Below are 15,060 nucleotides of genomic sequence, written 5' to 3'. Positions count from 1 at the left end.
CCCTGGCTGTCCTGGAACTCACTCTGTAGACCAGGCTGGCCTTGAACTCAGAAATCCGCCTGCCTCTGCCTCCTGAGTGCTGGGATTAAAGGCGTGCACCACCATGCCCGGCTCAACTTGGTTTTTTGTTTGTTTGTTTGGTTGGTTGGTTGGTGGTGGTGTTTGTTTGTTTGTTTGGTGGTGGTGTTTCATCACAGCAATAGAAAGGCTGAGACAGCCTGTGTTCAAACACACAACAGTGTTCCCCATGTGGCCTTCTGCTCCTCCCACATCTGCAGAGTCCTACTCATTCATTCACTTCTGTGCAGACCCTCCTTTCCGAGGCCTGTACTAACTTCCAGGAGGCCGTGCTGCCTCTGTGAGCTGGGTTCTGCTGTAATTTCCACAGCCTCATCACTGTCTAAGCGTGTGGTTCTCAGCTAGAATATGTTAGCGTGATAGTTTTTGTCATGGAAGGTGCATATTAAATGTAAGATGAATGAATAAAATTCTACTTAGAAATCTATTTTAAAATATCTCATATATTCATATACTTACATATGATAGATGTATATACATATATGGCTCAGCAAAATGGCTCAGTGAGTTAGAGAAACTACAGAGCCTGAAGATTTGACTGAGTTTGCGGTCGAGGATCCATATGGTAGAAGCAGAGAACTGCCTCCCACAGGTTACCTTCTGATCTCTACAGGCATGCTGTGACGCACATACCACTGTCCCCACCCACAAAACACACACACACACACACACACACACACACACACACACACACACACGGGGTGGGGGGCAGCATGAGAGATTCTCCTTAACCATTGGTTAAAAAGGCAATCTAAAAAGGGGCACCAGAATGAGAGAAACTGGGGAGACGGGAGGAAAACCAGGGAAGAAACCAACTGAGAGATGCCAGTGGGCTAAGGCGGCTTCTCACTTGGTGGGGAATGTACACACGTCAGAATCTCCATGCTGGATTCTCCCAGCATGCTCCCGTTGAACCGACTTACCATGGGGTTTTATCCAGGCACACAGCCCTCTGACAGCCCCCTCCCCAGAATCTGTAGCAAGACCAATTGCTGGGTCCAGTAAACCGCCTTCCTAGCCTCTTTGGTGGTACGGCACATCCAGTAAACTGCCTTCCTGGCCTCTTTGGGGGTACAGCACGTGGCTGGCCCCTTCCTCGTTTTTAACACTCTTGCTTCCCTTGGCTTGCACACACCCCAGACACCTGCTTTTCCTCTCTCCTATCTCGTCACTCAACAACTTTTTATAGACTTAGGCTTACCTATGTGTTCCTTCACTGTGGGTACATCCCGGCTTCTGCCTGTCCCTCGGCTTGCCTTCTGAGCCTACGACCTCTCTTACTGAGTGAGATCGCAACTTCCACTCGCCACCTGAAAGTTGACGACACCAGCCCAGAGCTTGGCACACCAAAGCACCACACGGCGAAGCATCCTGGGCACCCTGCAGGTACCTCAGACTGGCAACCTCTACAGAACACGCAGCCTTCCTGTGCTGCTTCTCTGTTCCTTTAAGCAGAACTAGCAAGAGAGAGCAGCAAGCACTAGCTCCAAGGCCAGAGGGAGCAGAGCAGAAACATCTGGAGTTTACACTGGTGGGAGAACAGGCCTAAAGAATTACACACATTAGATACACACTGGAAGAGGGAAAAGTCAAAGAACATCACAATTCTGTGATGAGGAGACCAGCTTACACGGGGCAGTATTTTTTTAAGAGCCAATATTCAACTTGAACCCAAAGAATTGACTAATGGTCAGACCAGCAAAGAGTAGGGTATAGCACTAGGGAGATAATAGCTCAGTTGGTAAGACTACCTGCTGTACAAGCCAGGGGGCCTGGGTTTGAATCTCCAGCAACCATGCATTCAAAGCCAGGCATGGCTGTGGCCTAGTGTTGGGGACAGAGACAGGCAGACCTGGGAGCTCACTGGCAAGGCAGCCCAATCAAAGTAAGTTTTGGTTTCAATGAGAGACCTTATCTCAAGGGGAAAAGGCGTAGAGAGCTAAGGACGCCACTTGACACCTTCCTTTGGCCTCTGCATGGGAACAGGCATATACCTGTACCTGTGCGCACACATGCAAAGAGGAATGCTGACTACTTTGTTCTATGGAATGACAGCATCTGGGGGAAGGATCACAGAAGTAAAAAGGAAGAGTTTGGCTCCTGCGACAGGTGACAGCTACCTGAGGGGAGGCTGGAGCTGCATAAAGACCATCCTCAGGTGGTCAAGTGTAACATATGTGCGAGTACACACACACACACACACACACACACACAAACACACGCATGCACACCAAAGGGTCTTACTATGTACCCCTGACTAGTGTGGAACACCCTATGTAGAACAGGCTGACCTCAAACCTAAAGCAATCCTCCTGCCTCAGCCTCCTGAGTACTGGGACTTTAGGCACGAACACCCAGTTAGAATTTTTTTTTATAAATCTTCTGAAAACAATGGGTATCTATTAAAAGAAAACTTTTTTCTGAGGTGCTGGGATGGAACCTGGGGTGATGCACATTTGGATCTGCTCCTTGAGCCCCATCAAAGGCTTCTGAATGTGAAGTAATATGCATCTGATGGGGACAAACCTAGCTGAACCTCAGGAGTTTGAGCACACACAGGAAGGATGGGGAAGAACCATTACAAGGCTACTCCCACTACTCCCACAGGACCAAGGTGACACTGCAGTGGCTCAAACCATTTCTCTACTTCCATTCTGTTTGCCTCACAGAATGCTATTTGGAGCCAAGGCTTCCGAGGAGCCTGCTTTGGAATCCCTGCCTGAACAGAAGTCGGCTCCCATTACAACACAAGCATCATTACCAAGAAAATCCTCACCAACCAAAAAAAGATTTCGGAACATGAGCCAGCAGTCCACTTACTCCTACAGGAGCCAAACCTGTGTTACAGCAGTGTGAGGCTCCTGGGCCCACCTCAGAGGTTTCTGACACACGTATGGGGAGAAAGTGTACCAGGAAGGGGGCGAGCTTCAAATCTAAAGGCCCTGGTGACCCCCAGCTCAGGTCCAACTTGGCACAGTCTGTCCCTGCCTCCAGAACACCCATCACTTTCCAAGAGAAGTCTTCCCTTCTCTTCTGGTGTTAACTGAATCTCAGCTCAAACTGGGCTTCCTCCTGGAGTCTTTCTGAGTGCCCCCGAGACTTAGGCTCACAGCTGGTCCTTCCCTCTCTCCTGCCCCGTGTCTCTGTCTGTCTGTCTGTTCCTCTCTCTCTCTCTCTACTACTTCCATCTGTCACGACTTCTCTGCAGGCTCCCAACCAAGGTTCTGGAAGATGGTGACCATGAATATACAAGACCTGGCATGCACACAAAGAAAGTTTGCAATCAAGCTTCATTGGTGAATGAATGAATGAATGTTAGTTTTTATCCAAGGCCCCCCCAGAATCGCCAAGGTCACTCCTGCCGTCCTTGCTTCCTCCTCATGCCCTCAGAACTACTAAAGGATGTGTCAACAACTGAGGATCATTCTCTGTAAAGTAGACAAGTACTAGAAAAGAACTGGCCAATAGTTTGGTCAGGCGTGCTCATGAAGGAGACAAGATGGGTCTCCAGTGACAGACTCTCCCCACAGAGCTCCCATCCAAATGTTCTTTTGTTTTGCTTTGCTTTGTTTATTTGTTTTGGGGAGACTGCCCTAAGGATCAGTTACTTCTGTGAAATATGAACCCTTCTGACTCTTGACCAGAACTGCAAATTTATGAAAAAGTGATAGCAGGCTCCAATCCTCATGACAGATCAAGGTCAGTAGTAGCTGCATGTGTCAGGCTCTGTGCTGTCTCCTGGCTGACCCAGGGCGCTGGGAGATGAGTGCCACCACTGTCTCCACTCAGCAGACGAGGAAGCAGCCTGAGTGTGGTCAAGTCACTTGTACAGAGACACACATAGCAAATGGCGGAGCTGGGGTCAGAGGCAAGAGGACAGTCCTCACCTTTGCAGACAGACAATGACAAAAGGTGATTTACTGCACACTGGATAAGCTCTGGTGTGTACTTCTGCCTTTACACAGATGAGGACGAGGATGTTAAAGTGTTTGCTGAGCATCCAGCTCCATCATGGCCCACGGACGAAGCCAGGAAGACAGTGCGATGTCCCACGGCAGCCAGAAGGCTCTGAACCAACGCGGAGCCAGGGATGGAGACACTGATTCTGAACCGTGAGCTTTCCCCTGACATGACATCCCCGCCCACATGGCAGCCAGGCTCGGGAATGGGTCAGGGATGCGCATCTGCCCACCCTGAGGGACAGCCGAAGCCCAGGCATCCAAAGCATGACATAAATATGAAGTGTGGAGAACACATTCCTTGTGAACAGCTCCACATCAGATTCCCTGCATCCCTGTTTGGCAACGTTATTAGAGGCGTCATTCCGCCCAGCTGATTGGACAAGAGGCTACGAAAAAGGCTGAAAAATGTGGCCAATCATGAGAGTTATTTTTGTGAGAAAGGAGAAAAATGTCACCAAAAAGGGTCAGTAGATAACCCTATTGGGCTGAAAATAACTACCCTGCTGGCAGACCAGTCAGGGAACAGGCAGAGGGCAAGGGACGTAATGCAAAGAGCCACGGGAGCGCTGGCTGAGGGAGGTGGCTATGGATGAGGAAATTGGCCTAATTTGGGAACATGAGTCCAGCAGCATTTCTCGGATTCCTGGGCAAGATTCTGGCTAACTTGGAGCTCTGTGTCCTCAGGAGAAATAGCAAGGGAATGGGGGGGGGGGGGAGAAAAGGAACAGCTGGGATTCCAACCCTGCTCCCCACAGCTGGACCAATCAAAGGAGGGCTCTGCAGACGGCTCCCCCCACCCCTGGCCTCTCGGCTCTCTCCTAAAGCCCCTTCTCCACAGGGAGGTCTGCCTGGAGGGCAGGTAGGAGAGGGCTCAGGGGAGCTGGCTACAGGCTCTGGAGGAGTTACCGGCTTCTGTCCTGAGGTGATGACACCTCCTTTAAGAGTCCCTTGAGGCTTTACAGGTTGCTGCACAGACTTAGCAGACAGGTAGCAACTGTTTCCATAGAGGCTCTGATCTCTATCTACAAAATAAAGAAAAAGCCACTTATATAAGCATGGGAGAGGCACATACCCGTGGCTACACCAGCCTTGGAGTGGTTTGGGGGGTGTTGGGTTTTTTTGGGGGGGGGTATTTTTTATTTTTTATTTGCTAAAGACTACTTTTGCCCAAACTCAGTATAACAGGGCCCATGGCTTTTCTCAAAGGAGTTACATAAGAGCCATTTGAATCAGAAGAATGGCTTGTTGGGGAGAGACACCCACTTCTAGCTCCCACGGCTGCTTTTGCTCAGACACACTGTAGAATCATAGGGCCTCCAGCAAAACCCTCCCCTAATCTAAACTTCTGACAAGTTGATTTGCTTACTAAACTAACTACACACCTGATCCAGGTCTGACTTGTGACCAGTCTCTTTCTCTCTCTTCCTCCCCGCCCCCCCACGATGGTCCTGAGCCTGCTCAGGGCGCCGCATTTCTTGGAGGATCCATTGCTAGGTGCTACATTACCTACTATGCTTGCATCGCCCAATTTGATCTTCACGACGGCCCTTCAAAAGCAGGCACGAGTTTTGGGGCTCAGGCAACAGCTAGCTTGGTGAAGTGCGTGCCTGCCACACAGGTGTGAGGACCATGTTCAATCCCCAGCACAGCACCCACACACAAGTCAGTGACGTGGCTCACATCAGTAAACCTCAGAGGGGTGAAGAGGTGAGGGGAGACCTGCAGATTCCTGGGGCTTATTGGCCAGGCAGCCTGACTGACTTGATGAGACCCAGCAAGAGTTCAGCAAGAGACCATGTCCCGAAACACAAGACGGAGAGTGATCAGGGAAGACAGCTGATCGGCATCAACCTACAGCACGCACAGGCTCACGTGAACAAGTCCATACATCACATACAGAGTCAGTCAGTCAGACAGACGGATGGACAGACAGACAGACAGACAGAGAAAACATGGCACAATCCTAAAGGACTCCATGCCAGTAAAATGCCAGGGGAGCGCCACTTTCTACTCACTCGGGAAAACCAGGCAGTTGTGTGTTCTCTGTAATCTTAAGAATGACCAGGTTAAACCAAAAGACCTGTCTTCCTCTCTCGGTGTGGGCCTGGCTTCCAGCGCCTGGGTGGAGCCATGTGTACTTAGGGGCAGGGAAGAAGCCCCTAAGTAGTGACCAAACTGACAGGGAGATGACGGCCGGGGGGGGGGGGAGTTCACCGGGCAACCCACTTAGGCGCACTGGGACACAGGACAGTGTTCATGCAGCCCCACACAACTGTAAGGAGTGGGAGAGGAATGTGGGTAAGGGAGTTAGCCAAAAATAGAACTCTTTCCTTTCTTATCCCAGTCTATTTAAAAATTTGTATAAATTCTATTTTTTTTTTTTTTTGGTTTAGTTTTTTGAGACAGGGTTTCTCTGTGTAGTCCTGGCTGTCCTGGAACTCACTCTGTAGGCCAGGCTGGCTTCGAACGTTCTGAGATCTGACTGCCTCTGCCTCCTAAATCCTGGGAATAAAGGCATGTATGTCACCACCAATATCCAGCTAAACTTTTAACATCAAGTTACTTTGCATCAACATCTCCCATCTGTATGTCTGCGTCTGTATCTGTCTCTACATGTTAGTGGGGACCAAATGTTGACGTCAGGTGTAGTTCCTGACCTGCTTCCTACCTTAGTTTTGGAGACAGGATCGCTCACTGAACCCTGAGCTCACTGGTTGGCTCACTGATTACCAGTTAAGTCCTAGGGACCCTCCTGTCTCCATCTTCTAGTGCTGGGGTTACAACACCACTGAGCCAGGCTTTTGTGTGGGTACAGGGCATCTAACACAGATCTCCTCATGCTCACACATGTGGTGGTCTGAAAATGAAAGGCCACCACAGATTCTTATGTGTGAGTACCTGGTGCTCAGTAGGTGGAATGTTTGGGAAGAATCAGGAGCTGTGTCACGGGAGGTGGGCTTTGAGGCTGCAAAAGATTCAAGTCATCTCTCTCCCCTTTTTTTTAACCTCCTCAGGATGTGAGACCCTTGGGAGGGTGCAGGGCATATGTGGAAGAGTCTGGAGAGAGAAAGGGAGGGAGCAAATTATGTAATTATGATCTCAAAAAAATCTTCTTTTTTTTTTTTTTTAAATATGAACTCAGCTGCTGCTCCAGCCTGTGCCTCTGAATCTATAAGCCCTAAATAAACCCTTCCTCCATAAGTTGCTTTGGTCATCAAATTTTATCGCAACAACAGTAAAGTAACTAATATTCATGGTGAGCATCCTTCTGGCTGAGTTGGCTCCCAGCACCATCAGGTTAGCTGGAAATAGACTGCTCCTCAGCCATTTGTTCCTACTCACCAAGAAACACCAACATCCCAGATAAAAACTCCCCCAGTGCTCAGAATGATCGCTATAACATCCAATTCTGACTGTATCAAAAGCGCTCGGGAGCCAGGCAGTGGCAGTGAATGCCTTTAATCCCAGCACTCAGAAATCAGAGGCAGGTAGATCTTTGCGAGTTCAAGGATAGCCTGGTCTACAGATTGAGTTTCCAGGACAGTCAGACCTACACAGAGAAACCCTGTGTAGAAACCAAAAACTAAAGTTAAAAAAAAAAAACAAAAAACTCTCATGATAGCTAGGATGGTTGTAAAACTGTGTGCTGACCAATAAAATGCAGCTAGTCATATACTCCCTGAGTCCTCTGGCTACTGTTTCCTGATCAAAAGGGGACATCCAGGGGATTGGCCCTGGACTCTTCCTGCCTAGAATGCAGATCTAACCCCTGGAAACTGTGAGAACTAAAGCCACAGCTTCCCACAGCACAGCAGGAAACTGGGATGGTACAGGACAGCGCCCAGGGACCACATCCCCTCAGTCCAGCCCTCAGTCCTCCACTAAACTCTTCAAAAGTCAGGCTAGAAGAGAACACAGTTGTATGTAGCCAAACTCAGCGCTAACAGATGCAGAGGGATGCCTGGAACTCATCCTCAAATAATACAAGCTCGAAACTCAGGAGGAAGTGGGCACCATGCAGACCAAGAAAGTCTGCGAGGGCATTAAAGGGAGATGTGGCCAGGCACAGAGGCACACGCCTGCAATTCCAGCACTCAAGAGGCTGAGACAGAAAGGCCATGAAGTCTGAGGCCAACCTGAGCTTCAAAGCAAAACTGTCTCGAAAAACAAGAAAAAAGTAAGAAGTGTCAGGGCGTGGTGGCACACTCCCTTAACCCCAGTATTCAGGAGGCAGAAGCAGTCAGATCTCTGAGTTCCAGGCCAGCCTGGTCTACAGAGTGAGTTCCAAGACAGTCAGGGCTATGCCAAATGAAAGGGAGGAGGAAGAGGAGAAGGAGGAGGAGGAGGAGGAGGAGGAGGAGGAAGCAGCGGTGGACACAGGCGCTGAAAGAGGAGCACATGCCTATAATTCTAGCTGTTCAGAGGCTAAAGCAAGAGGATGGCAAGTTCAAGGTCATCCTGGGCAAGTTAGTGAGGTCATTTTATAGAAAGAGAGAGAGAAAGAGAAAGAGCTGGGGTATTGCTCAGGGGTAAAGCACTCGTCTAACACATGCGAAGCCCTGGGCTCCATCCCCAGCACTACAGAAAGACAGGCAGACAAATGGCAATGAACTGGACAGGCCTAGGCACCTGTAAAAAGTCAGCATGAGTTCGCTGGCCAATTCCTGCCACACGGAAATGCCAGCCCACTGGTCTCACTGGGAAGAGCTTCTGATTTTCCAGGGAAACCCCAAATCCCAGTTTTTATATCAGGTTTCTCAATTTTATAACTATTTTTTTTTTAATTTTTTTTTTAAATTTTATAACTATTAACCGATTTTTGTTTTTTAACGTTTAAGTGTAACTACAGCATTAGCAAGGAGCCTCCATGGATAAAGTGCTTGCACTACAGGCCTGGGGACCTGAGTTCAATCCCCAGGACCCATGGTGGAAGAAGCCAAGGCCTGGATGGCAGTGTGTGCCACCACAGGGGGCCACCCCACTGCACCCCTTCAACAGGAACGGCAGAGAGCTAAGACTCATCCAGCCCTAACGTGCTGAATGAACGGGAGCATCATTCAGGGAGGGCCTTTTAGTTTACCAGAGTGCTTAAACGCAGAGCTCACTTGATCCTCACATTCATCTAATGGTACCACGGTCACCATTTGAAAAATGACGAAATGGAGGATTCCGGAGATTAGCGGATTTAGGATCCAAGCAATTAGAAGAGCCAGTGGCAAGCCCTGTATCTCCCCGCTTCCCCATCCCAATTCCGCTGCCTCACATTAAAATAACTATTTATTCAAAACTAATTCCTACTCAACAGTAACAGCAGCTTGACAGTTCCCAGGTACCACGCTTACATTTTTAGGGATATCCACTGAATAAAGCTATCGAGGAGATAAAAATAAACACGCCAAGCAGTGTGCTCAGAACCGGGTGTGAATGGGCACAAGTCCCGGATCTAATTTTAGAAAGAAACAGCTAAAAAGTCTCACACAACCTGGTGAGTATCTGGTCCTAAGGGAGGCTGCCCGGGTGGCTTCAAGCCTCATTGACAGAGGAAGGGGAGTGTGACATCCCATAATCCTGCTGCGCACCCTGTTTCCAGGGGGGACCTCTCAGAAAAAAAACGCTGAGAACCAGAGTCAGCAATAGTTGTGCACCACATGCACACGTACACACGCACACCACGCACACCCACACACATAGACTGTCAGCATTTCTTAGACAATCAGGCCATGCTCATCTGTATCCTTCCAGCATCAGTGAGCTCTGACAAGGTGCCAGTTATCCCTTTACCATGGTCAAGTGACCTGTAGGCCCAATACCTTCCCGACCAAGGGTCTTCCTGCTGATGAGGGACGGGTCAGCTGCCAGGTTTTAAGTGCTGGCATTGAGGTCACAATAATAACTCTTCATGCCCGTTCTTCTACAGCAAGAAGGAAAACGCAAGACAAGGGGACAGGGCCACATAAAGAGCTTTAGGAAACCGTGACCTCGTTTCTGATGCACTTATGGGACCCATGAGTAAAGTGTGTCTGTTTTATGTGCACCCGCATGGTCTGTCAGGCTTCTCAGCACCCACTTTCTCAGCCACTCTGAACTGCTGAGTTAGCTGCCAAGAAGCTGGCTTTCCTAATGTCTGGTGACTCACTTCTAGTGGAGCAAAGAGACCTGGAAGACTAACAGTCAGCAAATAAATACCCTGGCCTGCCCTAAGGCAGGTGGGTGCTGCAAAAGCAGGAGGCGGCAGCCCTAGGAAGACAGCATATGGAGGTCAGGGAGACTCTGGAAAGGCAAAGACTGAACAAAGGAAGCGGGCTGAGTGAACCCCGATAGTAAAGAGTACTGTTCCTGGATTTCTACTTGAGACCCTGTCTTTAAAAAAAAAAATTTTTTTTTTAAATTTACACTATGAATATGAGAGAAAAAAATGTCCAGAAGCCAGCATGGTCTCAAAGAAAAGATGTTCCCAGGAGGACAAATGTCCTCAAGGGGAACTTCCAAATCAAGACACATGGAGAGGCTGGCATTCCAAACAAATAGAGATACCACAACCCTGCTCATTAAAGGCTCATTTATTCCTAAAGAGCATTTGTCCATGACTTCCTGTTTCCTGTCTCGGCAGCACTCACCTCTCCAGTCTGAGTCAGTGAAGAATTCTTGCTGTTGAAGTAATTCTCAGCCTGAGTTGACTCCTGATGAGCCCGGCGTCCCATCTTGGCCCCCTGGAAGGAGAGATGGAGAGTAGGGCTGACCCAGTGTCATCTGAGGCCCTCTGGGTACGACACACAGTAAGCCAGGACTGGGGTCTTGTGGCGTGGCAGAGAACAGAATCTGAGTAACATATATATGTTATATGAATATATATATCATATATATATGAATGCCACATGGATATATTCATAGAGAATTCTCTAAACCCTTAGGAGAAAGTGCCCAACTCAGTTCTATTTGGTAAAATAGGAAACATACAGGCTATTGATCATGAGATTTTCAACAGCCACAGATACAGCAAAAACAAAGTCACTGTTCCGTCCCTGACACACGGTTAGAAATGCAGCTAGCCTGGGCAGGGACCTCAAGCCATATAGCTCCGAGCAGGTGGTAAAGCCTCCCACATTCCTACGCAGGACCTGAGACCACTAACAGGCAGGCGTTGAGAGAGGATCCCTCCATTCTATGACAGTTGAATAATCCTCTAGCTCTGCTGGTTAGATGCACATCTACAGGCATGGAGGGAGCCCCACCACAGGAATGCTGAGACAGCACCTTTGGACGCTAAGAGCAAGCACCTCTCGGGGTTCTGAGGCAACAGATGAAACGTGTGCAGGTGTCCCTAGGCCCCCCAAGTGGGTAGGGGCTCTGTCTCCAACATTCCCCAGAACAAAAGAAGATTCTGAGGCACACTAGTGGGTGCTGAAAAGTGGCTGGGCGACCATTTACTTAACAAAACCAGCATCAGCCTCGCACCATCAGGTGTCCCTATCTATCGTGGCTGTGTTCTGGTCTCAAGATGGCATGGACAAAGACTGAAACCAATGCCATTTTATAAAAAAAAAAAAAAAAAAAAAAAAAAAAAAAGGAAACTAAGGCCCAGGAAAGTGATTAAGTCACAAACAAAGTCTTTGTTCCGATTAAAATTCTGTGTTCATCTCATGTCCCATGACACCCCGCTGAAAACTAGATGCTAAGTGCTCTAAGAAGGGGGACAGGTTTTTAGGAGCCCCACGTTAAACAAACAAACAAACAAAAACCACTAAAGCAGATCTGGGCATCCAATTTCAATCATCAACCTTTCAAGTTACGATGCAAATCTTTTCAAGAGTGATGGGAACAAGTTTTCTGATAATACAGCTCATTTCTTTCTCTAGAAAGGGACCCTCTTGGGCTGGAGAGATGGCTCAGCCGTTAAGGGCACTGACTGCTCTTCCAGAGGTCCTGAGTTCAAATCCCAGCAATCACATGGTGGCTCACAACCATCTGTAATGGGACCCTCTTCTGGTGAGTATGAAGACAGCTACAGTATACTCAGATACATAAAATAAATAAATAAATCAGAAAGAAAGAGAGAGAGAGAGAAAGAAAGAAAGAAAGAAAGAAAGAAAGAAAGAAAGAAAGAAAGAAAGAAAGAGGGGGGGGAGAGATACACCCTCCTGTTTACCCAAGTACCTGATCCTACAGTAGTTACCCTAAACAAAATTAATGCTCCTGTGTGTGAATGCTGTTGGCAAGCAACTTCTCCAACAGCCGTTAAAGTTTAAGACTATCTGAAGATGCTGTACATCGACAGCACAGAAAATCTGAGATCACGTCTTTTTAAGGGCAGTCTTTTTATTGTCCTTCTCCCCTCGACTAGGGCAAAGGTCTGTTCTGTGCTATCTATCTGACGTGCTCTGTGTGTTCTTATCTATCTAACTATCTATTGTCTATCTATCTTTCATCTATCTATCTATCTATCTATCTGATGTGTTCTGTGTGTTCTTATCTATCTATCTATCTATTGTCTATCTATCTTTCATCTATCTATCTATCTATCTGATGTGTTCTGTGTGTTCTCTATCTATCTATCTATCTATCTGATGTGTTCTGTGTGTTCTTATCTATCTATCTATCTATTATCTGTCTATCTATCATCTATCTATCTATCTGATGTGTTCTGTGCTATCTGATGGTCTGTTCAGATGTCTTTTCTATGCTTTCTCTCTCTCCAATGCCTAGAACAGCACCTGATACACAGTAGGGCTCGCTACATATCTGTGGAAAGAATGAAAAAAGTCACCACATTCACATCCCGGGTACCAAAAAGGTTCATGTGTCAGAAAGACCTGGTGGCTTAATGTCCTTGGCTTCTTTAAAACTCTGCTCCATTCGCAACCAATTAGCGTCTGCCCCTTTTATCTCCCTCCAACGGGTGCCTCTCTAACACCTTGGAGGGTATAAGATAGTATCAAGGCCCTTCAAAACACCTGAGATTTTACATCAGAAACTAAGGATTTGCCAGGTGGCCCAATCCTTCGGTGATCTCAACTCTAAAGGCTATCGAGGCCTGGTGGGGACTGTGGCAATAAGAAAACACTGAATGTAGGTCTTTAATCAAGTTCTGTCTACTGGCTGGACACCGGTCATAAGCTGGGAGGAAGCAACAGCGAAGGTCAGGAACAGAGGCAAACACTTTCCACGAATTCCCATTTCATCTGCACAGCAACAGTCTACTAGCATGGTGCATTCTGGTCCATCTACAATCCTGTTACCTAGTTACTCCCTCCCCTCCGCCACACACACACACACACACACACACACACACACAACTGGAGTACTGATTTTCAATCCTGGGGGAGCAGAGATTACAGAGAGCATGAGGAAAGGACATCTCCAGCCAGCTCTCTTCCCGGCTTTTCAGAACTTCCGGGATTAGACTTCCCGGGAGAACGCTCCAGGAAACGGGCGTGGTCGGGGCGGGGGCAGACGCTCCGTTAAGGTGGGATTCGCACTCGGGCAGTTGGGCTCGGATTTGTCCAGACTCCGGGCTTCTCAGAGAGCCGGGCCATTTGTCCCGCCCGCCTAACCGGACCCCAGCCCCCAGCATCGCTCCTCACGGAGGTGGCCGAGCTGCGACGTCTCTCCTCGCCCAGGTCCAGTAAATCGTCCATCGCCGCGGCCGCTGATGTCACTTCCTGGAAACCGGCGTCTCCGCCGCGTCCCTAACAACGACCCCGCCCTTCCATCCCAGTATTTAAAGAGTCCGCCTCACAGATCCTAGGTCCTGTGTGTCACCTTCCAGTTGAAACCAGATCTTTCCTACACCAACTTTGCTTGGCTTCGGAGAAAACAAAACAAATCGCCAGATAGCAAGATCCTCTAAGGTTGCTCCAGAGAGGTTAGCCCTGGGGACTGCCTACATTTGTAACTCTGATTAAACACATTTGTGAGTTAAGCAATGCTCTCCGGTGGTTATTCTGAGCCCTCACATTCACAATGTACACAGGTCTTCAGAGTTACTGTTCAAGGATAGATGTGCAGTGTTATTTCCATTTGACAGATAAGCATTAATGTAATAAATAGTTTACAAAATTTACAATGACTTGCAAAAAAGATGTGTCTGTGATTTCTGCCTTCAAGAAGTTTATTGAAAGCTGTCACACACGGTAACGTATGCCTGTAATTCCAACACTTGGGAGGTTAGAGGCAGGAAATTTTTAGTTCAATATCGTTCTCAGCTATATAGTGAAACTTGGAACGTTAGGCTAGATTACATGAAACTCTGTTTGAAAACAAAGTTTATATAGAGGCCAGATTAAAGAATCCAATTCTCAAGTACTAATCACTTTCAGAAGTATAGACCTAGCCAAGCATGGTGACGGCGCCATAACCCCAGCTTGCTCCTTAGAAGGACGAAGCCAGTGGATTGCTATGCCTAGGAACTGGACTCCAGTTTTGGCAACATAGTAAGACTCCTTTTCAAAACAAGTAGAAAAGAAGGTATGGTATTGGGATTCTTACTTAATCTGGACAATCCCACAAAATGGGTAGCAATGACTCCTCTACTCAGCAAGACAGATAGCTTGAAGTAAATAACTCCAGTCCTAGATGTCAGACCAGCCTTTGGAAAAACCATGTGTTACTGCAGTGGCTTCCAGCAAGGAGTGATTGTCAACCCTCCTCCCAAGCCTGCAGAAGGAGATCGCCCATGGATTCCCAGCCTGGGGGGGGGGGTAATCAGCAACATCCCTGGCCAATTCTTGACACTGGTCACTGGGACCCACGGAAATGGAATGTGGATCACCACAGTTTAAAAAAAATCATTGGAAGGGCTGTCCCTAAAGCTTAATGACAAACATTGCTGAAGTATCTAGCAAGTGACACTCAACTCAAGGTTTCAGTCTCCCTCTTCCCAAGACCAGACCTTCTCATGCCCAACAACACCAGCCTGTGAGTTGGAGGAACTGCTTTCTCAGCCCAGCCTTGCTGGACCTCAGTTTCCTCTCCTGGAACGACCTTTGGCGATTTCTTCTGAGATCCTTACTGGTTTCTCGGT

General features: G+C 48.0%; 1 protein-coding gene across 1 annotated transcript in view; it reads right to left on the bottom strand.

Moving 5' to 3' along the window:
* The window catches only part of Ift43 (intraflagellar transport 43), a 78,066-nt gene extending 64,371 nt beyond the window's left edge, over positions 1-13,695 (bottom strand). The window contains exons 1-2 of the mRNA XM_021202437.1: positions 13,622-13,695; positions 10,658-10,750 (exon numbers count right to left, since the gene is read on the bottom strand). Of these exons, the coding sequence (XP_021058096.1) occupies positions 10,658-10,750; positions 13,622-13,675 (147 nt within the window). The 5' untranslated portion in view covers positions 13,676-13,695. The remainder of the gene's footprint in view (positions 1-10,657; positions 10,751-13,621) is intronic.
* Positions 13,696-15,060: the final 1,365 nt, after the last annotated feature.

Source organism: Mus pahari, chromosome 7, assembly GCF_900095145.1.
Source record: "Mus pahari chromosome 7, PAHARI_EIJ_v1.1, whole genome shotgun sequence".
NCBI lineage: Eukaryota > Metazoa > Chordata > Mammalia > Rodentia > Muridae > Mus > Mus pahari.
Note: the sequence above shows the minus strand (reverse complement) of the source record. Positions and strands in the feature narration are given on the sequence as shown.